General features: G+C 34.3%; 2 protein-coding genes across 3 annotated transcripts; both read left to right on the top strand.

The window, feature by feature from the left end:
• Window positions 1–829: 829 nt before the first annotated feature.
• Window positions 830–8,864, top strand: LOC128243799 (flavin-containing monooxygenase 5-like). Of its 2 annotated transcripts, XM_052961748.1 has the most exons (7): window positions 830–923; window positions 1,280–1,439; window positions 4,634–4,807; window positions 5,042–5,335; window positions 5,713–6,267; window positions 6,854–7,019; window positions 7,871–8,864. In XM_052961748.1, the coding sequence occupies exons 2-7, from the start codon at window positions 1,284–1,286 to the stop codon at window positions 8,119–8,121; spliced, it is 1,596 nt and encodes a 531-aa protein (XP_052817708.1). In that variant the 5' UTR covers window positions 830–923; window positions 1,280–1,283; the 3' UTR covers window positions 8,122–8,864. The 2 variants fall into 2 exon arrangements, with proteins under 2 accessions (XP_052817708.1, XP_052817709.1); XM_052961749.1 differs by lacking the exon at window positions 830–923 and having other exon boundaries at window positions 1,258–1,439.
• A 4,020-nt stretch (window positions 8,865–12,884) lies between these two features.
• LOC128244759 (putative tyrosinase-like protein tyr-3) lies at window positions 12,885–20,188 on the top strand. The gene is made up of 8 exons (XM_052962820.1): window positions 12,885–13,070; window positions 13,199–13,323; window positions 15,868–15,976; window positions 16,809–16,909; window positions 17,140–17,419; window positions 17,772–17,956; window positions 18,380–18,797; window positions 19,392–20,188. Exons 1-7 carry the CDS (start codon window positions 12,951–12,953, stop codon window positions 18,783–18,785), a joined length of 1,326 nt encoding a protein of 441 aa, XP_052818780.1. The 5' UTR covers window positions 12,885–12,950; the 3' UTR covers window positions 18,786–18,797; window positions 19,392–20,188.
• The last annotated feature ends 6,459 nt before the right edge of the window (window positions 20,189–26,647 follow it).

Below are 26,647 nucleotides of genomic sequence, written 5' to 3'. Positions count from 1 at the left end.
AATATAAATTTACTGGGGGTTTAAAGCAGTTGAAGTGCACAAACCTCACTCTTATCCCAACAATCCTAAATAAAGAAAAAACGCAAAAGGTAAAACTTATCAAAGTATGCATTAACTTGAGGAAACTTAACAATAAAACAAATAATAATGAACTTATAGGTAAACCCCAAGTACTTCTATGATAAGAGATCCCAACTCTATCTGCAGACGGAGGAGTGCAATTCAGAGCACCTAATGCAAATTCAGCCCGACATTGACTTTATAATATGTTTAAAGACAAGACGTAACGAAAGAATCTATTTTGCTGTGAACCCGCGTTCATTTAATGCTGGTGACAATTGGCTGTAAAAGTTGTTATCATAACTCTAGCATGAATTTTGAGTTATGGCCAAGGTTAGTGGTCTATGCAAGACGATGCCGAATCCATCAAGGTAAAGGAGAATACAGGTGAATAGTCCCGACAGTTTGTTTGTAAAATTGGACGAGCAGAACATCAAAGACAAAAAGTTGATAGAACTGTAGGTCTTCTCTATCTATCAATCTATCGTAGGCATTAAAAAACACAAGTTTGTTAAAACGTTATTTAAGTTCAAACTAACAATGCATATCCAAACCAATTCCTCACCATTAAGTGACTGATAATAGAACGTTGCCAAAAGTTCAAAACGGGTTTAACTTAAACATAGCGAAGGCATTGACTAATTTCTACAACATAGAAGAAAGTATATCTTGACTTTTCAATACTTTAACGGAGAATTGTTTGTGGTTCTAGTGCATGCATTTAGATGTAACCTTTCACACAGATTTTGTTATCAGTGCTGCAATAGTTTGTCCTACATTGAAGACGTCCCGGATTTATTTTTTCATCCCGTTATCAGATTGACATTTTCGTACTGTACGATACTCTTCTGAAGCATTAACAGGTTTGTTGCAGCATTTTTATTTCGTTATTAATTCATATCAAAGTTAAAGTTGGACAATTACAAGTATCTTGTTACAATTTTCTATTGAAGACATGATGAAACACAAGTGTCAGTTTGTGCAGTGCTTATTCGCCTTTCATGGATTCACTTTTTATCAAAAATCATTTCAAAACGCATTGTCAGCATTTAAGGTACAAACTCCTTTAACAGTATAATTATGTGATAACAAAATGTTCCTTCAAAAATCAACGCGTGTGTTATCTTTATATTTATAGCTTATAGTTGCCATTTGATTATACAAATGGAGATACACTGATCATTGTTAAATGTGTATAATGTTGTAATGTACATTATAGAAAAATGGCTAAGAAACGAGTGTTAGTGATAGGGGCGGGTGCCAGCGGATTAACGGCCATCAAGTGTTGCCTTGACGAGGGACTTGAACCAGTCTGCTTCGAACGTTCTTCCTACATGGGTGGTCTGTGGCACTACACGTCCGAGGTTGAGGAAGGACAGGCCAGTATTGTTGTTGTTGTTTTTGTGGTGGTGATATATTTTGGCTGGTCTATATAAGTAGCTGATTGGCAGGTTTTGGATGTTGTAAACATAAAATCTTGAAAATTGACTATTAAATGTGGAATGCCCCAGGGCTCAATAATTTGTATATTGCTTTTTATTAAGTTTGCTGATGATACTTTTATAATAATGGAAAAAATAAGAAATGAAAACAAAATCCAGACCAATATTTGAAGCATCCAAAATAATATATGCCTCTAGGCCAATACAACAAATTGAAACGAACTTAATATATACAAAGAAAATATCAAAATGCTAAGTACTGAAATTTCTTGAGATTTTTGTTTATTTTTAAACAATTGTCAGCTGTTTAGCAATGATTGTTATACACTCAAGTCCTAGCTTACTCTTCTAGAGCTCGTTTGCTGATACGAATTTCATTCTTTACAATTGAGCCGTATCGCGCGATTTTGGGCATTGCATACATTTGCTGATTTGAGTTCAATTACATTTCAGAAAGCAGTAGTGAAGAGTTCACGATGATTTTACTTATATTGAGTAGAACTCGTGTTTCTAAGAATATATCTTGTATCGCGCATTTAAATACCAATTATGACGACACGCACATGACGTAATTACAAGCGTATGTAATTGAAATGACGTGTCCCATTAACGTAGCAAGCTTAAGTTCTGAGTTGTTGTTATACAACACAATCATTATCGAACCTAAAGAAAGAAGACAAATCTTAGTTTATTTTTGTATTTTTAATACAATTGGCTGTTCTATACACTACTATGAATACAGTCAAAATAAGTTGGGACGGATGCCATTCTATCATAAGTAAACTTATGGTCATAAACTTTTGAAAGAAATGAGACGCCAATGACATTCCTTTAAAAAAAAATCCGTGTTGAAAATAAGTAATATACATATAAACATTCTTTCTTTTCTTCATTTTCTATTAATGGCTATTTCATTTGCAATTATTATTTCCGAAGGCCCAAATCGCGTGGTGCGGCTCAATTGACTTTTTCCATTGATAACTTTAACAAACAAATTGATATTATAAAAAATGGCTACACTACATGATATAACTGACAAGATAAACCTAATGGCACGCTTGAGAAAACAATTAATTTCAATATTTGAATGACTAAAATTCTTTACTTTAAATTTGTAAATTGAATCAAATATCATACAATGCTCATTGTTTATACAACCTAAAACAAACAATGTTCTAAATACATAAACTATCTTATTACTTCTCGAATAATTTAACGTTAAATTCATTATCATCTTTTAGCACGGAAAATGCCAAGTCTAAATTCAAAGGATACTCTCTTTCAGAGTCAATACACGATATTGTATACTAACATAAAGTTTGGGTGATAAACCTTTAATTACTTACGTAAACTGAAGTTTCGGAAAATATCAATTAGACATAACAAGATTATAACGTGTATCTAATAGATGAACACGCGCGAGTGATAAAATATTTAGTGCAATCTACTATCGTCTTATAATGTAGAAATACCGTGTGTTCTGCATCTTTTGTTCGAATTAAACTCGGTATCCGTTTTAAGAATCATTGTTTTTTGAAATTTATTCATTCTTTTGGTACATTAAAACAATTACATTTATTGTGGCAAACCATATTTGGGAGGAAGAGTGCATCTATAAAGTACAGCACATGAATCGGTCACCGTCTGTTTTTCAATAAAACATTATCTAAAGTTAAGCGCTCTGCTTTGTCGGTACAATCTATCAAAAAAAAAAGCATGAGAAAAAAACTACTTTCCCTGAATACCATTCTATAAATTCCTATAGATAATAACAATATCTATACTTTTCAATAGTATTATTTTGGAAGTCTCGAAGAAGCGCTTGTGAAACCGATTTACATATACAGCATGAACTTTCAACATGAGGAAAGCATATCTAGATAACAACTTGCTTGTCAAAAATGGAGCTTACAGACGTGGTCGACTGGCCGAGGAAAAATCTGAGATAAAACTCTCTTTCTGGGGAAAACTCAGAAACCTCTTCCCGTTTGGCATCAGGATTTATCTTGTACCACTAGATGTTCGGCCTCATCACCTATAAGCTCCTTAACAATGATGCCTAGAAAACATATCATTTACATGATTTATGTATACGTACTATATCAAGTTATACAAGTGTATATCGCATAGCTGTGTTTTTTTGTTGACAAGTGAAAACAATTAGATCATTCATATGATGGCATTGCATAATAACAGAACACTTTCACCATAAACATTTGCTTACAAAATTTAAATATCAATTGAATCGATGTGAACTTATCGGTTCGCCAAAGCTGAATTCCTTTACATTCATATGCGCATGAAACACTCGTGCGTATGAATCACTCGTGCTTATAAAACGCCACCTGTAGGTTATTCATTATAAACAAGGATTTTCTTTCCATTCTAATTCGTTAAACTTAAACGTAGAAAATTGTATTGCATACAATCTGTTTGATTTAAAATGATAAGACATTAATTCTAGACAACTGAAAAACAGTAAGGCTATCATCGTTGGTTCGTGTGAATATATGTTGTCTATATTGATACAAATAGGTGTCTATTTTATCTAAACATTTTACCATTGAAAACACCAACAATCAGTAGTAGAGTATTGTATTAAATACATCTATGTCATTATTTGCATTTCTGTAATACTTATATATACTTATATATTAATGCGTAATCTGAAAATGAGTATGTTTTTACGACTTTTGTTTTCTTTTCTCTTGTTCTGATACTTTTTGTTACGATAAGGGCCTCGACTCATATATTATACAACGTTGGAGAGTAATAAGGTCCAACTTATCGGACGATTTTGCAAGGAGGAAGGCCAAGGTCAAACTTAGTATTGTTTTGAAAATACTTCCGTTGCAATATAATAGATGGCTATAATGTATGGCAGACTGTTTGACGCATTCTGCCTCTGCTTGCCTTACCATAAATACTATTTATTATTTCATAGATATTCCGTCGTAATTCAGTGTTAAGGGAGATGGTTTTGTCCACTTAACATTTATTTTTTGTTATAGAAATATATTTGACCTCTCTGATGAATGATGAACTTTCTGTGAAACTGATGATCTACAGTGGTTAAATATGATTCTAATAAGTAGCTTGTGTATATGTAACGCTGATATTTTCCACACTAGGCATGCGTGATGAAGTCAACTGTGATAAACACGTCTAAGGAGATGATGTGTTACAGTGACTTCCCGATCCCTGCTGAGTTCTCAATCTACATGCACAATACCCAAGTGGACAGGTACCTGAACATGTATGCAGACGAATTTGGAATGAAAAAGTACATCCAGTTTAATAGGGAGGTATGTCGTCATTTACAGACTAAATGAAATTACCATCTGCAATAGTAACTGACCTTGACATTTGTAATTTTCCAACCACTCTGATGCGTTTAAGTAAACATTTCTATTCCACTGATCTGATTTAGATATCCAAAATTACAGTTTACACGTCCCCTTTGACGCAGGTCATTGGTGCATACATTAACTGTATTTTATTATTACGATATGTTTCATGAGTTTATAACACGGGTTAAGGTTGTCAGTGTAAAGCCTTCGACATCGGGCAAAGGAAAATGGGACGTAGTGAGTAAGGCGAAGGGCTCGAGTAATTCTGACACCCAAACGTACGATGCTTTGCTGGTATGCACGGGCCACCATGCCAACAAGAACATCCCCGATTTTCCCGGGCTCGACAAGTTCAAAGGGGACGTCGTACACACGCACGACTTCAAGGATCACCATGGCTACGAAGATAAGCGCGTCCTTGTCATAGGGATAGGAAACTCAGGTGGCGATGTGACCACTGAGCTCAGCAGAATCTCGTCTAAGGTATGTTATCATAATCACTAATGTTTAAACCTAATTTTAGATTGAAGACACGCTTTTTAAGCTTAGAGTTAACTGTCAAACTGATGCCTGTAGAATTGTTTAATCTTTCGAATGCTTCAATTTTGTCACCATGCAAACTTGTCTTAAAGTTGTGTGGGTGAATAAATATATAGCGTTCACTATGTCGGGTTAACATTATTCGAAATAACTTGATAATGCCAGGATAATGTCGCGATGATAAACTTTCGAACAATAGGACAACTAAATTAAACAATTAAAAACTCTTTAAAAATGTTTTAAAGCAGACTATTGTCAAATAACGATAATTAGGTAGTTTTCTTACAATAATTGATAAACTTAAGTTTATAAATCCACAGGTATATTTGAGCACACGGTCCGGCGCGTGGATATTCAACAGAGTGGCGGAAGACGGGGATCCTTGGGATATGCGTGCAACTACACGATTTGATAAGGCCAAACGAAAGACATTGCCTTGGAACATGCTCCAAAGTTTCTTTATCAAGAATCTAAATAAAAAATTCGACCATGCGAAGTATTGCCTTCAGCCAAACTTTCCTCCTTTTAGCTCCCACCCAACGATGAATGACGAGCTTCCAAACAGGATTGTCATAGGAAGCGTGGTTGTGAAAGCTAACGTCAGCCGCTTCACCGAAAATGGGGTGGAGTTTGAAGATGGGACGAAAGTTGATAACATCGATAAAGTTGTAATGGCCACGGGGTACATTTTTGGGTTCCCGTTTCTTGACAAGAGTATCACAGAGGTAAAAGAGAACAAGGTGAATCTTTTCAAGTACATGTTTCCGCCAGATGATGAGCACCACACCCTGGCGATCATCGGTTGCTTCCAGCCCCTCGGCGCTATTATGCCGCTCAGCGAAATGCAGTGCCGTGTGGCCACGAAGGTCTTCAAGGTAGGGTATGAATAATGACATAATCAAGAGCCCTTTTCGACCTATTAATACACTGCATACTTAATTGTTAATAAGTTAGTTGTAATCCCATGTCATGTTTATAAAAACGAAGGAATGTCTGATAAATATTATTTGCGAAGCCACCTGCAAATCCTTCACTTTATAAAACTCTCATCATTTGAAATACATATCGAGCTCTGCGCCACAATTAGTGAAGACTTGTTTAATCGAAATACTATTAAGGTGACGTTCACAGAGCCTTACCGGCAGCTGGTAACCCTGTGTTGTCTCCCTTGCTCTCTACTAGGTTGTGTAACGTTTTCATGTCATTCATTGCTAAAAAAGCAACACCCTTCGTGTTTTAAATTAATCTGCTTTCCTAATATCACACACATATTAAGGGTCAGTAAATCGCTGTTCAAGCTTTTCGCTTCCTTGTTATCATCCCGTTTCGGCGCCACACCTCCCTTACTTTTGAACTTCAAAATCCTCTTTTACATAACACGGGATTAAGATAAAGTAAGACTATCATGTAGCCAGAAACACGGGTAGAAAATATAAATTAAAATACCTACTTCTTGTATAGGGAGAGATTAGCCTGCCCGACCGGTCGGCGATGTGGGAGGACATCCGGAACAAGCAGGTGACCATGGCGCAGCGCTACAAGACGTCCACAAGACATACAATACAAGTAGATTACGTCGATTTCATGGACGAACTAGCCGAACTTATTGGATGCAAACCAAATCTTGGTAAGATTTTGTTTTAGGTTTTGTTTTCCGTGAATTATGTTTTCAAAATTAATCCGATTCACATGTCTGGCCAGGCTTCACTTTTTGAAAATAATTTTAGGTTTAGGATTTGTTGTTGTTCGCCATTATGCCATAATCTCCCGAATATACCCATAAAGGCCTTAGAGCTGGAGGCCCGCAAAGGATTTTAATTTCGATTTCAATTGTTGCAAAATGGCAAGCCTCAACCAATCATTAACGTTTTTTTATTCGTCGGTGTTCCCGTTCCATTCATGTGATTTGTTTTTAATTTATGTTATTGTCTAAAATAGTACTGAATTTATAATTTACCCTTTCGGACATCATTCGGTTGATCTGCTTACTTAGTGAAGTTAGGTTTTGTCACACAGAAACTAACCGTAATAATAATACAATGAAACCCACAGGGACAAATCAACAAGTGCATAGTTTCTCATCAACAGAAATTTCGTACCAGAATTATATGAGGAATACAAATCAAATGTACTCACTCATTACGTTTTTAGCTTGTCAAGTCTACTATCCGGATTATTCCGGATTTTGGTTGACTTCGAGTGACTCGACTGTAACGCCATTCACCTCGATCTGTATCTTTAAACTATTTATGTTGTCAATGGATACAAGTAAACACTTAGAAGTCGTTCACAGATGACTATTAAGGTTTTATAGCAGATAAATATCGCGATAAAGGGCGCTCCGTAACTCTATTTTGTAAACAATTATATTAATACTTTAATCCAAAGTTGTGTCCTTTATCGTTGTTTTTGAATATTAGGGATATATATTCGGAGAGGCAGACACACAAGGAGTTGTTTTCCGTTTTATAATTACAGGAAAACTGGTTCTTACTGACCCAAAGTTGGCTTTTGATGTATTTTTCGGTCCTGCGTCTCCCTACCAGTACCGCCTTCATGGACCCGGTGCCTGGAAGCCAGCCCGGAAATATATCCAGACTCAGTGGGAACGGACGTACAAGCCCCTCACTACTCGCCCATGCAAAGCGAACAAGGCAGGGAGCTTCGGTCCAATGACCATAATGGTCGTTTTGATAATTGCTTTCGTTGCTTACTTTTTGGCGTTCTAGGAGATATGAACGGATTATAAGTATCTTCCATGGCCGATAGTGTAAGATTGGATATTCCGACCCGAGCGTAGGGTGTTTTGCGGAAACGAGGTTAACCGAGTTTCCGCAAAACACCCTGCGCGAGGGTCGGGATGAACCTAACTTACACGAGCGGCTATGGTAGATAGTTTTCTCCCACCTCTGTTAAACAAAATTAAGTAAAAATGTATTTTTTTGCCGGAACTCTGTTGTGCTTAGTAAAAATAATTGCGTACGGATTTGCAATAATTCGTGGTTGTCATGGATATTCGCGCAGTGATTCAGAGTACATAAATGGTCTGATCGGTCTTTAAATAGTTCTAAGAAGAGTGAAGCATTATTTCTTGAAAGGTGCGTGAAAACTGTTTTCTGGTGACATTTGAAGCGAGAAATAATTAACTCGCGTTCTAAATATTGCCACCAGACAATGTTTCCGTGATGCGCTACAGACGACAGTCTTCAAAAAGGGAGGTAATTACAATGTGGTGACCATTAAAAGAAGTTCCATACGGGCATTTTATCTTCGCCCGTGGGCAAGATAAGAATTTCTAGCATGGTCAAATTAATGGATCTACTTATCTGAGGTGGGAGAAAACACATTCTGTGTTTAGCGTCCTATGGACACCTATGTGTATTATTAAATAAAAAGTGAAACTCCAGTTTGAAAACGTTAAAGCTGCACTTTCACATATGAACCATTTTTACAATTTTTTTTATTTTTTGTCTTGGAGAGAGCAAATTTTTGCGTAAATATCTGGAATCCAATGATATAAGATTGCTGACAAAAAATCAGATCGTAGATTTTCATATTTCCATTCGAAAGTTATTGTTTTATGGCTTAAACTGTTACTAACGGTTTAAGAAAAATGCATAAAAACATCAATTTTTGAACTTAAATATAAAAATCTTCGATCTAACTCTTTGTCAGCAGTCTAATATTAGTGGTTTCCATGGATTTTCGCAAAAATTGGCTCGTTCCAAGACAAAAAATAAAAAAGTTGTCAAAACGTTCAATCTGTGAGAGTGCAGCTTTAACAAATACATTGCAGAGTGATCTTGCATCTCATCAAAAGCTTAAATAATCTTTAAAAAAATAAACAAAAAGAATCCAAAAAAAATAATGGTATGTTTATCCTAGGTGTATATGCGTTCATGTTCAAAGCAATTCAGACATATCATTGTTTTATAGATTTTGTACATTTTTGGTGTTCAGTCATTTATAACCAGAACACGGTAACGACGATTGGAATCAGACTGAATTAAATGTTTTCGTGGGAGACTAAACAAGGTTTTAATGGAGATGGATTGCGATTTCAATCAACGGAATCCTACTAAAGCGATGCTAGCGTCGATAATGTCCATAGCATGTTATCAATACCACTGGTCAATAAAAACAGAAATCAAAACTTGACTCACGCTATTATTATGTATTGGGACAGTGTTTTAGGGTGAACAACTTGTAGTGCCGTTTGTACTTGTGGTAAATAATAAAATGGGTTATGCTTCTGGTTTGCTTCCACGTGACATATTTTGATCTACTCGCACGCATTTATGTACGTCGTTCCTTATCTTTGTATTCATAACTGTTCTCTTATCGTAATAAATATTGGTTTAAGATAGAAAGGTCAATACACCAAACTTTTGTCTAAGTTAATCCAAATAACATACCTACAACAAAAAGTCCCATTGTGTTGTGCCTGAACATAATAATCGAGGTTACAGCAAAGCTGCCACATTCGTTGCGGCAAGGTTCGAGCCTTGTTTATGAATTTAAATAACATATTAGACTTTTTCATCTGACGTTTTGATGTCCTTTTATGTCCTAAAGGAACTGTTACGTAATGGATTCCATCGTATAATCAGAAATTGTCACCATCGCGAGCATTCAAATTTCGTTATTAGACCAAATACAATATTTGGTTTGTTTGTGGTAAACTTAGTTACATGTCATTTGAATTTTGTTATATTTTTTTGTGACGTAGCAAATATTGTTTGCAATGTATGCCTTCAAATTTTCTTTAATTAAGTAAACATAAGATGGCAACTTTCCCACTTCAAAATTGGAAAACTTACTTAAATAAAACTCCGCTGTATTGCCTGATTAGTTAACATGAAGAAGGTTATCGTGGCTTAAGTCGGATCGACACAACTCGAAGCCAAACCTATATATGTTTGGGTCGATAGGTGTTGATATGCAAGGTAATATAAACTCAATTTCCCACAGCATATTCTGTTTATCTTTACTTAAGAAAGATATATGCTGAACGTTATAGGCATTACGTAGCCGATCGAGTTCTTTAAGCTTATTTTAAATAAACCATGCTTTAAACAAGGATTTAGATCGAAACGATGTATTCTCTATGACGCCGCTTTGCTGCAAGATGAAATATCAAATAATGTATTGATGAATTTTATATAGATATGGAACTATGTAGTACCGTAGGTTAAAGTGCCATGAAATAATATTTTCATTTAACTAATGATTGAGGTTGTTAAGAAATAGAAGGCGTATACAATAAATGTCAAGAATAACACATCGAAGGGCCCTTATTTATTGAAAATGTACCCTACGGGTATGGTTGGATCCTTGACGAACGCGCGTGTGTTTCTTTGATTCGTTTTATATCAACAGTAATTTCTTGTTGTAGCGCTGACATCGCTTGTTCTCTGTTGGTATAATCTTTTTGGCAAACACGTTTGAACCTGTAATGTACATTGCATATACGAATTGTTGTAATAACTCTGGCTTTATTCATTGTCAAGTTATGTCAATCATTCAACAACTTGACCATTACTCAATGACCATTCAATATTAACAAGAAACTTTGTACACATGTTACTAGTGATGCAAATATAACACAGTCCATAGCTCTGGGTTAAATAGTTATAAGGTAGGTCATGCAAATATAATACAGTCCATAGCTCTGGGTTAAATAGGTATAAGGTAGGTCATGCAGATATAATACAGTCCATAGCTCTGGGTTAAATAGTTATAAGGTAGGTCATGCAAATATAATACAGTCCATAGCTCTGGGTTAAATAGTTATAAGGTAGGTCATGCAAATATAATACAGTCCATAGCTCTGGGTTAAATAGTTATAAGGTAGGTCATGCAAATATAATACAGTCCATAGTTCTGGGTTAAATAGTTATAAGGTAGGTCATGCAAATATAACACAGTCCATAGCTCTGGGTTAAATAGTTATAAGGTAGGTCATGCAAATATAACACAGTCCATAGCTCTGGGTTAAATAGTTATAAGGTAGGTCATGCAAATATAACACAGTCCATAGTTCTGGGTTAAATAGTTATAAGGTATGTCATGCAAATATAACACAGTCCATAGTTCTGGGTTAAATAGTTATAAGGTATGTCATGCAAATATAACACAGTCCATAGCTCTGGGTTAAATAGTTATAAGGTTAGTCATGCAAATATAAACTTGGCTATAACCTAACAAAACGTTCAAGACTACTTCATGGCGATTTGTTTATGAAATATACTACTTGCGACCATTTGACCATGTGAGACATGTTTAAATCCATTTGCTGTAGTCACGCATCTTTTATTATGTGATACAGCGTATGTTATCATATTGGAAATGACCTGTTTTTAACAGATCAGCTTTATAAATAAAATGAGAGTTTGGCAATATCTCTTTGAGGGCTGAACATTAAATGTGTGGACAGAAGTAAATTCAAGCAATTATCAATGTAGCCAATATAACACATACACGATCGTATACCAAATATAGTTACGATATATCAGAAATTTTATTTTAAGATATTGATTTCTATGTTAAGTTATTAGCAACTTAATATTAAAGTTAGAGACCACGAAACAATCCAATATTTAAGTCAATTCACCAATTTACACGTGAAATAATAGTGTGTTCTTAACTTGTGTTTTTAATATTACATGACGTGACAAAAAAAGCTTGAACATAACCGACATGGTTCAGACGAAGTGGTCACATCGGTGTACGAGTTAAAGCGATGTGGTGAAAATATAAAATGAAACAGTAAGGAAAACCATTTAGATGCAGCATGTTCTGCAATTGTTTTGAATTACAAAACATTCAGCCTCCAAACCAAACTCCAAAAAAGACAATAGTATGGGATGGTGTTACCTCGCTTCGATAATTAAAAAAGAAAAAAAAAACATGTCACATTGAGTAGTCACTTTGTAGCAAGTGCATTTTGCAATTTAAAGTACATAGCAATTTGAAACATAATGGCGCTTTGAAATATAAAATTCAATTTTATATCAAAGTCTGTCATCTGCCAATACTCGCAATATACTTAATTTGAGTATGTGCTGTAGTTCTTATTTAACACTATGAATGTTAACCGATCAGTAACCGTAGTAATTTAGTCCTCCTCTCATTTTTTATTATGTTAGTAAAATTGTAGTTGTGCATTTTAAAAGAGTTTCAATGGCATGGATATTTTGTCTTAAACCATAATTAGATATGAAAATGTATACACAATTTGGAGAAAACATATGCACATTTTAAACCAATGCAGAACTATAATGTTTAACGAGTAAATGTTAAGAGTAAATTGCAAAACATTTGGCGACAAGGCTTTTGCCCTGTGTTTTACGTCAATTTCACAAATTTTAACACTGTTAGTTTCGCCAAAGAGATTCTTTATCTCATTCAATACTTTAAACATTGATTAAAACAGGTTGTCAAGGTTTAAAAAATCGCGATTTGTGCGTCACTGAGTGTCTTTCAAATCGATATATACTCTGAAGGTAAAACATGCGGTATTCGTATCGTAGTCAGTTCATATTCAACAAAGAAAAAGATGGCTGTTCTTGTTATTGCTACCATGATGTCTTTATGTGTGTCAAGAATTGCAGCTGACTTCAGCCATACTCTGACACTTCCAGAATACGTGCAGGAATGTTTCGATCGGAGTAAAAATGTAAGCGTGTTTTTTCCAGTATAATGATATGTTTTTTGATAATGTTATATTTTGGTATGTTCGTTGTGAATATTGATTTTTGAGGTAATAATATGAAGGATATAACAGAAAAGATACATATTTATCAGCTTGCACAAGTTGACCGTAAATTGGCAGAAGAGGCTTGTCTTCGAGCACATTTCAACAAAATCCTAACACCTTTAATAACGGATGAAGATTACAATTACTTCAAGACTGAGTTTGAAGATACAAGGTATGCATATTTCTATACCAATCAAAACATCTTACAAACACGGTTTTCGGGGCATGCAAATATTGCTATAAACGCCTACTAATATCCGATTCAAATTGAAATAAAACAAATATTCCAAGTTGCAATACACTCATTTATATGTTTAACCTGTCACGAGATGTGATACAATAAACAATTGTATTCGAAGTGTTCATGAAATATGTTAGTAAGCGAACCTTTGGTCCTAGGGTGACCTTGAAATGTGTTTTGTATTATATCAGTTGTTCCTGTTACACCTGCATTTCACTAGGGGGCTCTGTTGATCCAAAACATTCAAAGTCACCCTTTTTGCAGTAGTACGATATACATAGCGCTTTTTGAACGACAGATGCGTCTGTATGTACATCGTTTATTTTTATCGTAAATTGATAGAAACGGAAATCGATTCTTCTAAGAAAGATGATATCTGCTTCTCAAATAATGAATATCATTTACAACCCTATGACGTGAGACAGCAGCGAACAAAAGCTGTTGCATTAGGTATTGATAAGTGAATGGCTTATAACGTCCCAGCGCGTGTACTTTTACACAAGATTTCTCTTTTTCAGTCAACAGCTTCTCCCTAAATAAGAACGTACGATTAACATATCGGGGCGACTAATCTATTTAAATGGTTCAGGCGATAAAACGTGTCGGTGTTAATCTAAAGTGACAAGTTGCGTAGTAAATTGTGTCGTTGTTGACTTATAAGGCATTAGTACCAACAAAGTCCTGACAAAAATACAATATGAGGCAAAACTAATGAACAAAACCACCCAAATCACATCCAGTATGACTTGTGTGCTACTACTGCTGGCGCAACACTACAAATATTTAACGTGTAATGACATGTTAAATTGATATGTATTTCGGTTGTTTTAAGTATGCTTTATATTTTCATTGGATTGCAACCTGATTTCTTTCGACCTAGCATTTTTTGGCCATTGTGCTTGCAATTTATGCAACCTCGAGTCCAGCTTGACAAAACACACTTTTAATACAACAGTTAGAATCAGCATGTAACTGGAAATACCCTTACATATAAAATAAAACCAATTTCATCATTTTTCTATTTAACTTTATTATTAATATTTATTTTTGAGGTGGAGTTCGGATGCTAACATTAGATTTATGATAATGTTAAATATGTGTATGCTGGCTCGTGTGAATATAGGGCGTAGATCCAAGTCATTGTACTCCAGGGACCTCGATTTGTAACATTAGACATACCACTTGGGGTCATCTAACTTTATAAGGGCCGGTCAATCAGCCCCCGATGGTATGTTTTGACCGAAGCGTTAGTCATATGGCCCGAAGTTTTTGTTATATTTCTTATATCATACCGACCACCTTATACTAACATTCATGTGGTAAAAGCACCAGTTGTATACAAAACAAAGTTGCTAAAAAGTACAATAGTATGAATGCTTCTAGGATGTTTACCCAAAACGTTTTCTGCTAGAAATAAAGTTTGTTTTTTTATTTTCTCCTGCTTACAAATCGGTCCAAAATCAAGGAGCCGTGTATTTTTTTTGTTTATTACAGTAGTTGACCACGTGATCTTTAACTCAGTCAGTTGGTCAAGCGAAAACGGACTTCTTTTGTATTCTGAGGATGAGCAGAAATAATGCTTCAGAATCTCTGAAAAGTCCGCCAACAACAGACGTCAACAATCATTAGCCAACAATCACGCTGCATGCAAATGTTGTAGAGAAAATTGGTCAGACAATCTACATTTGCACTTACCGCAACCGCAAATGTTGAAAATATATAGCATTCAACGATGTTTATTATATAATATCAACGTGAATTAAATCAATTGAGCATCGAACGATTGTTTGTTTACACTCGTGATCTTGAAACATGACCTGTGAGATCAGTGACTAATAATTGCTTCATGATAAGATAATGTTTGGTGACTGATAAGTATATCAACTTTTAAAGCGTTTATGTTTTGAATTGTTATGAACGTATTCAAATGTAATTACTTTGACCATAAACATATTGAATAAAATTAAACAGTATTGAGAACTATTTTGGGCCATATTTCAATTGGAATGCCTGGTGTGCCAATGTCAACAGGGGAAATAATTGCCTCCCTTTTTAAAGGTTCATAGTTGGTTTAAGGAGATGTTTCGTCTTTTAATAAACTAATTAAAGGATAAATATAATTCTAGGTTAGTGACTCGGATGGGGAAAGTTTATTTAGCTCTGATAAGCAAGATACGCGTCCTCAATCAACGGCACTTACGTTGAATCTGTCCGCAAATCTGGTATAGTGGAATCCTGCAAATCCTTACTGGTGCTTTTAAGAAATAACTTGTTGAGTCCAAGTATCAAAAGTGAACATACCATTAAACCTAAAAGTTGTAACTCTCCTGGAGAATGCTTTTTACAGCAACACACTCTTTTTACTCAGAGAGAGATTCAGACTATTCTATATTCTGTTTCTTTCTTGATTAAAATATAAGTTGAATGTTTTGTATCCCAACACATCACAATATGGCTCAATTGTCGCTTTTGAAGGTATGGATTTCATGGACCTCCTACAGGATTTAGGCGGAGATCCGATATTCGAACTCTCTCTCGGCAGGATAGAGAGGCTGTATTTGATGTGTTCAGGACCCTATATGAGGTAAACATAAATACGTTTTCTTTTGCTGTACTAGCTGCGAATAGACGTTTAATTAGATATTACTAACATAAACATTTTTATATGAACTAGTTACGTATACATGAAAAATGAATAATGTTACCAGACCAAGAGGCTCCGTAACTTCTGTGTTAGATTCGTCACGAACAGGTATATTTAAAATTTTGCTGAAAGTATAGAAAATACGGTCACAAATTGCGTAGTGTTAATTCAAGATCATACCATGCGACAATAAAAACATATCATATGTTTGTACATGCAGATTTGTTTTGTGTGAAATTGAATTAAAAGGATTATTAAACGCCAAAACATCATCTCAAGTTTAAATCTAAGCTCGTTCGACACACAAATCTCTCGAAGTAACGTTAGTAACGTCATTAAAAGGTATTTCATTTAAGGCTAAATACATAAAAAAATGTTTAAGTGTGTATATGCCAGATGCTGTTTGATGTATGATTGTATAAGTAAATCAATCAAACAAATCAAGTTTTCAAAACAAATCTCGGCATAATACAATTGGTGTGCTAGTTATTTAATACACTTAAAGACAATACATCGTAATGTAAGAAATGTTTGGGTGACGTAGCAGTAAGAAATCTGTGAATTGCAATTGAAGAGTTTGTATGAAAAAAATGATTTTAATTTCATGCTATTAAATTGTTTTATAATTAGGTTGAGAATTTCTTTTAACCGTTTTTAGTTTGTTGTTGAGTTGCTTGTCTCGGGTCAAGTTGAGTGAAAGACCTCTAAAAAGGCTGACCTTTAAGTTGCATTGTATTTTCTAATTGTATTTGTTGTTGCGTTTGATTTCAAGAATGGAGTCCTAGGTCGCTTTGGAAGGGTGCATGGTCAAAATATCCCGTTGAAGCATAGAGGAAGGGCTTTTTTACCTTGGCACCGGATGTTGGTGGTAGCGTAAGTGAACACATGTAAAATGAATGCACTAGTTCCTGTATAGCATTCAAATGGTAGTATGTTTAATTGTTAAACGCATTTCGAATGCAAGAATTGGTGATACTTGTTATATAATAAGTTTCTCGTTATTAAAGGACAGGTTAAACTTGGATATTTCCTGCTACTCGTACGCGTGGTTTTTATTGTAGTACTGTTATCTTGTATTGATCTAAATGCTTATTGATTTTAAGATTTGAAGAAGAAATGAGAAAGATAAATCCCGACGTATCTTTGCCTTATTGGGACTATACTATGGACTATTACATCCCATCGCCTGACCAATCTGTTGTGTGGTCGCATTGCTTTTTCGGAAATGGTGATGGCCCAATATCGTCGGGGCCATTTGCAGGATGGTTTGGAGGATATAACATTGAAATTCAGCGACACATAGCCAATGCTGACAGTCGGTGCCCACCAAGACTTATTAACAAAGATGACATCAAAGGACTGATGGATTTTTGCCATTATCAAGTTAGTGATTAAAGATACTTGGCTTAAACCGGCTGATGGCGCTGTAGCGACCCCTGTACCATTGTTGTATTACAGTCAATGTCTATGAGCTAGTGCAAACTTGGGTTGGCGATCCATGCAAGAAACACCTTTGTTTTGCCTACTAGTTATTGAATGAAATACTTTAACTTAAAATGGTGCCGAATAAGTAACAATTTTAGAAATAAGATAATCATCACGACAACCACTACTATTTTTATTTTTTATTTATTTTTAGGGGGGCGGGAGGGCAATCGATTTAATAGCGTTAAAATGTTGAATCACTACCATATTTATAGTTTATATAACATGTTCATTGCATCATTTGTTTTAGGATATAACGACAGGGACAGAAAAGTATTTTAGTAAACCATTTAACTTGGAAGTCCTTCATGATGGGGTTCACGACTGGCTTGGGGGTGATTTGGGGGTCGTCAAGTATTCTGCGTTTGACCCAGTGTTCTGGATGCACCATGCCTTTATTGATTATATCTGGGAACTATTTCGACATAATCAACAGTAAGTGAAATTGATTTATATATGCATACATTAAAAGACGAACTTAAGATTGATTCGATTGTTTTAAGAATGGCATGAGGGTAATTGGCAAAGCGATACCTGTTTAATGTATTTTTAAGATTTTTTACAGATACACTATTTCGTTTTTTAAGCAAAATTACGAATTCTAGATTATTAATTTATAATACCCCTACACTACTTTTTCGGGGTTTTCAGGTTTATTCATGAAATTTATACGCGCATGTATGTCTTAAAGTATTTTCATGAGCGACACTGTTCACTTCAGTATAGAACACGGAGAACATTAGGGATGTACCGTTTTTACAACATCCCGGTAAAATTAAGCATGTTTTTTACCCAAACATTGCTATCAATTACTCATTTTTAGCTACACAATAGTTTTAACCGTTGTTCTATTGCAAGGTCTCATTGCAACATAGATCCTGAAACAGATTACCCAACTACCAACCTCGCTCAAAACAACCATCCTGGCCATGGACCTAATGATCCAATGCCAGCTTTTGAATACTTGAAAAACATTAACGGGATGTGGAACAACTGGACCACAGATTTCTATTCTTACGAGCCCCAGCCAGAATGTCCCGAATGTGGAAATTCAATCTACCTTTTCTGCGACAAAAGCATCGACCGCATCAGGTTTCCGAATGGAATTTGTGTGAGCAAACAAGTATCCGATTGTAAAGAGGGCCACATATCACATAAACGGAAGACTTTACAGCGTGAGACGTGTAATAGAAGGTCCTCGTTGGTCTCCAAGACGACGGTCGTTACAGGTATAACACAGCTGAGGACAACCGACACATCTTGAGAGACTTCATAGGTACACCACATTTAATTATAGTTATAAAGATCAATTGTCATTTTACTACGATTTGTGAACTCATTTATCATTCATTTTTTTATTATTGTCTTGGTGTCGTAGTCGGCCGATTCATCGTTTCCAAATGTAAATATCGGTCATGATAAAAAAACGTTCATACATTGAAAAGAAACTTGGTACACTTGTTGCCAGAGGCAATACTCAAATTTATAGCGAGGATCATATTCATGACTTAATAAATGTCGAGTTATTCACCGTGATGATTTTAAAAAGTCAACGTTTTAACTTGGCCTGACTTAATACACATATAATATTTTTACATGCGACTTTTATATACTTTTTCATAATGGAATAAAGCTTATTCCAACGAGGCCTATAACTCGGGCTTCATAAATTGTTATATACCTTATATATTTGAAAAGCATGCAACATCTTTAACTTGTCCATTACAAAAGAAATGTACAAGAAAATTGTAAAAAACGTTGTACACGAATTACTAGATACAATATGCACATGTTTGATACGAATCGTAATCGTGGCGCTCTTTTTATGTGTTTGGTTTTTTACTTATATATTGTAGCGTTTTTATTTCAGCTGATGCGTCAGAACCGAATCCGAATACGTGCCCTTGCGATGTATCTGGATATTTACGCGAACATTATTAACTACTTTGTAGTTGCTGCTTTATTATTCGTCCTAGCTCCCTGCAATATTGAACTTCCTATTGCCTTTCCTTAGTTGAATGAACATCATTTCAATTACATTCGTAGTCTTATGAGAGTTTATAATTATGAGGACGTTTTATTTCGGTTAAATTTGTGTGATGTTGATGTAATCAAATATGTCATTTACTCCGCGATTTGTTACACAGGCGAATTATTACTTCGTTCAATAATTTTGAAGCGTTATTTCAGCGTTATCTTAAAAAACATTTTCTGATTGTGTACGGGAATAAACCTGATCCATATGTGAAAGGTATGGCCGGTGACGGATAATCATGAGTCTTTAGCTGACGAGTGTATGAATAAAATATGAAGATATGTAAACTCGAAACAGAAACAACCAAGGAATATAAACCACATCACCGGGTCGTTGGGTTGCCCGTCAAGTATGTTAGTTACAACGACCTGCCGTTTGCGTATGTTTGTAAGATTGCTTACCAATCATCGTTAGCGCTACAACCCAGGTGCGGTGGATATTCGCCTTTGGATTGCTAAAATAGTACTCTAACCGATAAAACTATGCTGCGGTGGCTACCTTTTATTACAAATAATCAATGTTTAATTATTGTCTGTATTTTCAGTTTTCCTTATGTTTGTATGTTGTATGTTTCGTAACGACAAGCAGTTGATAATTTCTCAAAAAAAAATAAAGAGAAATACAGGGGCAAGCCCAGTTGTTGAAGTTTTAAAAATCAACTCCATTTAGGGAAAATTAGACAGCGGCCACAACGACAATGAACTGCAGACACAAACGTATTAATATCACTTACACAACAATAAACACCAAAAATAACTTAAACGACTTATATAAATACAAACACCACAAACCAACCATACTCTCCTCAAAACTGCTTAACCGTTAAATGATGGGTAATATGCAGTTACATCAATGACATAAAAGAAAACCGCTCTTCTCTACGACAAGTCTATCATTTGCATAAGGCGCCCAAATGCGCCTCCGTAAGACACTTTTTGTTTGTTTGCACTAATATAAACATCTATCCGAAAAAGAATGTGCAATTATATCATCCATTCAGTTGTGAAAAACTTGAGACGGATTTTAAATTATTCTAAGCATTCGGTACGTGTAATCAAGGATGTAATTGTCTGTCCGATTGCCAGACAGGTACAAATCATTTAAATCTTCTGACGAAATGTATCATTTTCAGTCTGTGGTAAAATAAAATTGGCGCTTTTATTATCAAAACTTTCAAGTTAAACATCTATTTCCAAACAAATGGGAAGTTAAAAAGTTTATGTTGGCTGTTAAAAAATATGCTACCCATTGCGTATTATTGAATATGCATTAATTCGAAAAGCTAGCAAAAACAGAGATAAATTTAAATAAAAATACTCGCACACGCTTTACTTATGGTTAATCAAATATACCCCCAAAGCATGTGTCATGCCTTAAACACATGTGTCAGTATCATTTTTTTTCATTTTATAGTAGTCAGATGCAATTAATTGAATACAATTAAGGCCTACATAATACTCTGTCATGTATATGACAACAATGGAATTGTACTCGAGAAAAGAGATCATAGGTCTATTATAAGTAAGATATAACCATTTTAAAGGGACTGGTTTTTAACGAGGATAATATCTTAAAAGTATGTCCAATCGTTGAGTTATTGGGTTCGTTGACGGAATATACGATATTGAACACGGTGTATTTTACCTGAGCGAGCGATATTGTCCCTCGCTTCGACTTCGTTGCTGGCATTACAGGGACTTTGGGTGACAGTGTTAGCCTCATATAGAATGTTTATGACAAGTAAAGGGTCTTTTTTATTAGATATAATATAGTTATACAATACGCAAAAATTACACCATTACGGAATAGAAATTGTGAAAATAATCAATAGGGAGTAACACAAAACCGTCCTACCAATATCTTAAACAAATAAATTTTGCTTCTGATGAAAGAAAGAACGTCAATAGGTTGTGCCCCAAATTCCCGCACCCTCTAACGGTATTTTCTATAAGGGCCCTTGTAGACCAGGTATCATACAAAATTTTATTTTTAATTTCAATGTACAAAGTTTGTTTTTCAGTTAGAACCATCTGTAGCAAAGATGATTTCTTAAAAAATGTTATAAAAATTCAATGTCGAGAATTGAAACAAAATACTTCTAGTTTGCATTGTGCTGCATACATAAGTCTTGTTTGACGATAATTCGGAAAATAAGAAACAACCAATTGAAACAGGATACATTTCATTTCTTCATTTGAAATAAGTTAATATACAAATCCAGTCTCATTGTTGATATTGGATCAACAGAGGTCGTGCTAGTCAATGCCGAAACTAAATTTACAGTGACAAATGAACCAGAATCATTAAGACGTCTCAAATAAGTATATGTCTAAACAACAGCTGATTCGACTCCGTAGAATCAATAGAAGTTTTTCGTTGTATCCTGCAATTTCATGAAGATGTAATTCTATATATCGATGTGAGCATTAAAACACATGTATATATGCATTCTGTAATTTCTTCTAGGCAATGCGATTGAAGTATTTACAAGAAAAAAAATAAACTCCCGTTAAAGACATCCAAACATTTCTTTTTAAAAGTACTATATATATACTATTTCAACGCAATTTATTATTTTACACAGGTTTGTATTTTAAAAACGCAATTAAATAACATAGCCAAGTGAATAAATAAACAATACCTTAATGGTTAAATGGGTGAAACAGTGGAAAGTAGTTCGAAATAATAGCAACTAAGTCATCCAATAGCTCAAAAGGGGCAAATGGGGATTATAATCTTAATGCAAGCGACATTTATACATTATTTGGCTAACAGCGATAGCTTTGTTTACGTCATTTTTTTACTCCAATGACAAGATTCTTATCAATTATACGGCTTTTTCTGCTTTTCGATGTTCGAGCCTGCTCTTTTCCTCTCTAAGGTACATTTGCAAATTAGATTTGGTTATGTAGTTTCTTGTTACTGAAGATTGTTTATAGCCATTTAGAAAATTGGGACAATAAGTTCCTTACCTATGGGAACTAAGGCGGTAGCTTTTAATCAATCAAAGTTAAAATGTTACCCATTAGAAACCATTTTACTAGATTTGTAAGACAATACAATCAAAGACTGTACTTGACATACACAAATAAAACAAGACACTGCATAACAGGAGTGAACGTGAAATTAAAACAAATCGAGTACATTTACAATTTGCACCGGTAAAGACAGTAATGGAAATTAACAAAGTCATTGTTTTATAACCTTTTCACAATGCCAAAGTAAACATTGTACAAGTCTTAATGCACTGTTCTGTTCATGATAGGTTCTACTGTATCAAAGTGTTCGAGACCATTGGAGATGATTTTAACTATTTAATATTATTTCATAATGAATGTTCAAAGAGTTTCAATATGAAGAAGAGTTTTCTAATATACTTTCTGATTTTGATGATACGAATTGACCTTACATGCCGCATTATGTTATTTTAAAAACTACTAAGTGCAGCATGTAGGTTCGCTTCTCAGCATTATATAACAGGAATGTTATCAAATAACTGGAAATCCCTTCTATGGATTAAAACCTTTTGATATATTAGCACTTAATTGGTAAATATTTCCACAAGCTTTTAATACTAATGTGAACAACTCAGAAGCTCAGTAGCCAAAAGTTTAAACATAAACCCCGTTTAATGGCACAGGGTCAACGCCAAAACATAGAACAAAAAACAAACATCAAACAAGAAACAGGTTACAACAATATAAAACTCAACAAAGAGCCAGTGCATACATACTAGCAAAATGTAAATTTCCTGGGGGTTTAAATCAGTTTGCGTGCACCAACCTCACTCTGATCTCAGCAATCCTGAAAAAAGTAAAGGTAAATCTTACCAAAGAATTGAAGACATTGAAACTGCATTTTTCATTAATTCTTACGTGTACAATTAAGTTTTTTCTTCAGGTTATGTTTGGACTTTCATTAGTTTTGCATCTCATTTGCTCATAAATTTCCAGACATATTTAAGCTTGTAAGAATATGTTGGTGGAGTAGGGTGATGACCTTTAGTAACATATGTGTTAATTGTATATGAACTTAGTGTGTTTCTCATTCCGGGTCTGTTTTGCCCCTGACCTGTGAGCTTTTGAAGATGATTAAAGCTATTTTACGGATGCTTAACATTTCCTTGTAGTTTTCATTGCAGAATTAATAAACAGTACGAATACCTTGCAATTTATTTTCTTTATGCATCTTGCAAAGCATTATTTTCATTTATAATAATAAACATTGATTCGTGTTTCATGACAGTGATTTAATTAAATAGACATTAAAGTGATTCTTGCCTTAGATGGTCGTAATACCAGCCCCTTAATAAACTAAGTCCCACTTAACATGCTTTCATGAGTGCCTTATAATTGAATCTCTATAACACAATTTGATTTCAAATTACAATTTGTTGTCTGATGGTTTGATTGTGTTGTTCACATAACTCCCATGACTATTTACGTAAAGGATAACAAAAAACAACCAAACCGGGTCAACATTTAAAATCAATTTCAGTTCTTATTTAATAAATCATATAGAAAAAATGTCCAGAAGATAATATTTACTGCTTGATCTCTGAGATACTCCCGTTAATATGATTTTTAACGGTTTTTTTAGAGTTATTTGTTTTTACAGTTCCATTTGCTACTTAAATTGTGAAACCGTTTCTAAATGTATACACATTTACTTTTATTATGTTCCTCTTATATTCTGTGCAAAACATCACATGTATTTAATTGCAAAGATTAACAGTTTCAATTTTATTTTTAACTTCAATCCATTTAAGAAATAGTGCAGTTGAAGCTAAGGTCCACATTATGTATACACCATAATAACCGTAAACCTTCTAACAGCAATCAATCGCATACTAAATTAAGCACTAGGGCATACATAACAGAGTTGTATAGAATGGTTATGTATATATCTGTAAACGGAATCATTACATTTATGTTTAAGTTACAAACAAACGAGAGATATTGTATATATATATATATATATATATATATATATATATATATATATATATATATATATATATATATATATATATATATATATATATATATATATATGTATATATATAAAGAAGCGACATAGGACTTTTATCAATGTATTGCCAATACCAAATACTTGAGAAGTAGGCATTCATTAATTATGTGGTTAAAATGGAAACTTTATTGTTAAGATAACATTTTTGAGCACCAGAAAGTTGTTGTGACGTCCAAATCACCATTTGTCTCTTGCTACTTGTAATGTGTTCAAAAGCGGCAAGCATAATAATTATTTCCCAAATCACCGTATGGTTATCTTTTACACGAATATCTTCTTAGAAATTAAAAATATCATAGATGAATCAAACATTTACGAAAATTCATTATTGGCTATAGTTCGGTTCGCATTGCTTAATGTGACGTAACGATACAGACTCTCAACATTTGAACTCACGTGAACTCAACTTTGACCACAAAGCCACTGTTTCCGGGTTCCCTGTTTTATTCAGTGAGTACAACATACATAGTTCGATCAAGACTATCAGACAATATCTGGCTACTCCAGTTCGTCTCAAATACTCACTCACTATCTCACACCATCTTCAAAACTCGACTCCCTTATACAAAATGAATAATTTATTAAGAATGTAGGCCAAACGCTAACATCAAAACTACCCTAGCCCTCACTCACGTGTAATTACCATGATATTAGGTTGTTCAATATTGTGCTTTTTACGCATTCGGCTGTTAACCACACTGTCTTAAATTACATTAATTTTACCACATGATTTAGTGATGGTTATGTGAACGAATGTTCATGAAATATGCATCAGTTTACAATAACATATCAATAAAATATGCTCTACCATTATTATTAAGTGTTGAGCATGAAGACATATTCCTTCATGTACGACAAATATACCTTAAAAATGAAATAAAAGTACCGATAACGTTCTCGATACGTTTTAGAACAATTTGATACAAACCATATTAATTGTATTGGATGGTATTGTAGCATACCGCACAAAACAAGCATGTTCAGAACGGCCTCCTTGTGTGTAAGGAACACAGGTTTGAGTGTACTGATAGCCTTTTGTGAGTATTCGAATCCTATATGGTCCTATATTGACATTATGATATGTTTAAAGACAACATTTTAGCAGAGAAATTCCTTTACTGTGGACCCGCGTACATTTAATGCTGGTGATAGCTATAAAACTAGTTTTCGTAACTCTAGCATCAATGATTCAGTCAAGTCAAAACGTAGCTGGCATATGTGTAAGTTTGAACGAATTTTGAGTTATGAATACGGTTAATGGTCCGCTTATGTAGAAGGAAATAAAGGTGAATAATCTCAACATTTTGTTTGGAAAATTAGACGATCTTAACATCAAAGAACAAATATTGATAGGAACTTAGGGATACGTTATCTATCAATCAATCTTCTACATTGGAAACAAACAAGTTTGGTGATACGTTATTTTAATATCAACTACCGATGGATAACCAAATCCGTTCTCTACCAATACATTACCAAGAATACAAAGTTGCCAAAAGTTCAAAACGGGTATAATGTAAACATAACGAATTCCTTGACCCATTTACACTTCATTGAATAGAGTTTATCCATACTTTTTAAAATACCTAAGCGAATACTTGTGTTTTGCTCTAGTGATTGCATTTAGATGTAACCTTTCACACATATTTAGTTGTCATTGTGGCACTAGTTTGTTATACATTATCCAAGTCCCATATTTATTTATTTTCATCCCGTAATCAGTTTGACATTTTGTTACTGTCGGATACTCTTCTAAAACATTAACAGGTTTGTTGCAGTATCTTTTCCTTGTTATTTATTCATATTTAAGTTTACGTTTAACAATTGCCATTATTATAGTGTTTTTTTAATACTTTTACATTATGAATATGAACATTCTTACCGATGTCAGTTTGTGCAGCGTTTTTTCGCCTCTCATGGATAAACTTTGAGTTAAATAAGTATATGGGAAAACATTCAGAAACGCATTGCCGGCCTAAAAGGTAAAAACTCCGTAGAAACTATATTTGATTACAAAATGTTCACTCAAGAGTAAAATTCGTTTGTTGTCTTAATTTGAT

This window comes from Mya arenaria, chromosome 8, assembly GCF_026914265.1.
Source record: "Mya arenaria isolate MELC-2E11 chromosome 8, ASM2691426v1".
Classification (NCBI taxonomy): domain Eukaryota; kingdom Metazoa; phylum Mollusca; class Bivalvia; order Myida; family Myidae; genus Mya; species Mya arenaria.
The sequence above is the reverse complement of the archived record's forward strand: the minus strand, read 5'-3'. Positions and strand labels throughout refer to the sequence as shown.

Coding starts and splice junctions, on each gene's coding strand:
- LOC128244759 (XM_052962820.1), top strand. CDS start 12,951: ATGGCTGTTCTTGTTATTGCTACCATGATGTCTTTATGTGTGTCAAGA. Junction 15,977..16,808: donor TGTTCAGGACCCTATATGAG/GTAAACATAAAT, acceptor TTTGATTTCAAG/AATGGAGTCCTAGGTCGCTT. Junction 16,910..17,139: donor CACCGGATGTTGGTGGTAGC/GTAAGTGAACAC, acceptor ATTGATTTTAAG/ATTTGAAGAAGAAATGAGAA.
- LOC128243799 (XM_052961748.1), top strand. CDS start 1,284: ATGGCTAAGAAACGAGTGTTAGTGATAGGGGCGGGTGCCAGCGGATTA. Junction 1,440..4,633: donor CCGAGGTTGAGGAAGGACAG/GCCAGTATTGTT, acceptor TTTCCACACTAG/GCATGCGTGATGAAGTCAAC. Junction 6,268..6,853: donor TGGCCACGAAGGTCTTCAAG/GTAGGGTATGAA, acceptor CTTCTTGTATAG/GGAGAGATTAGCCTGCCCGA.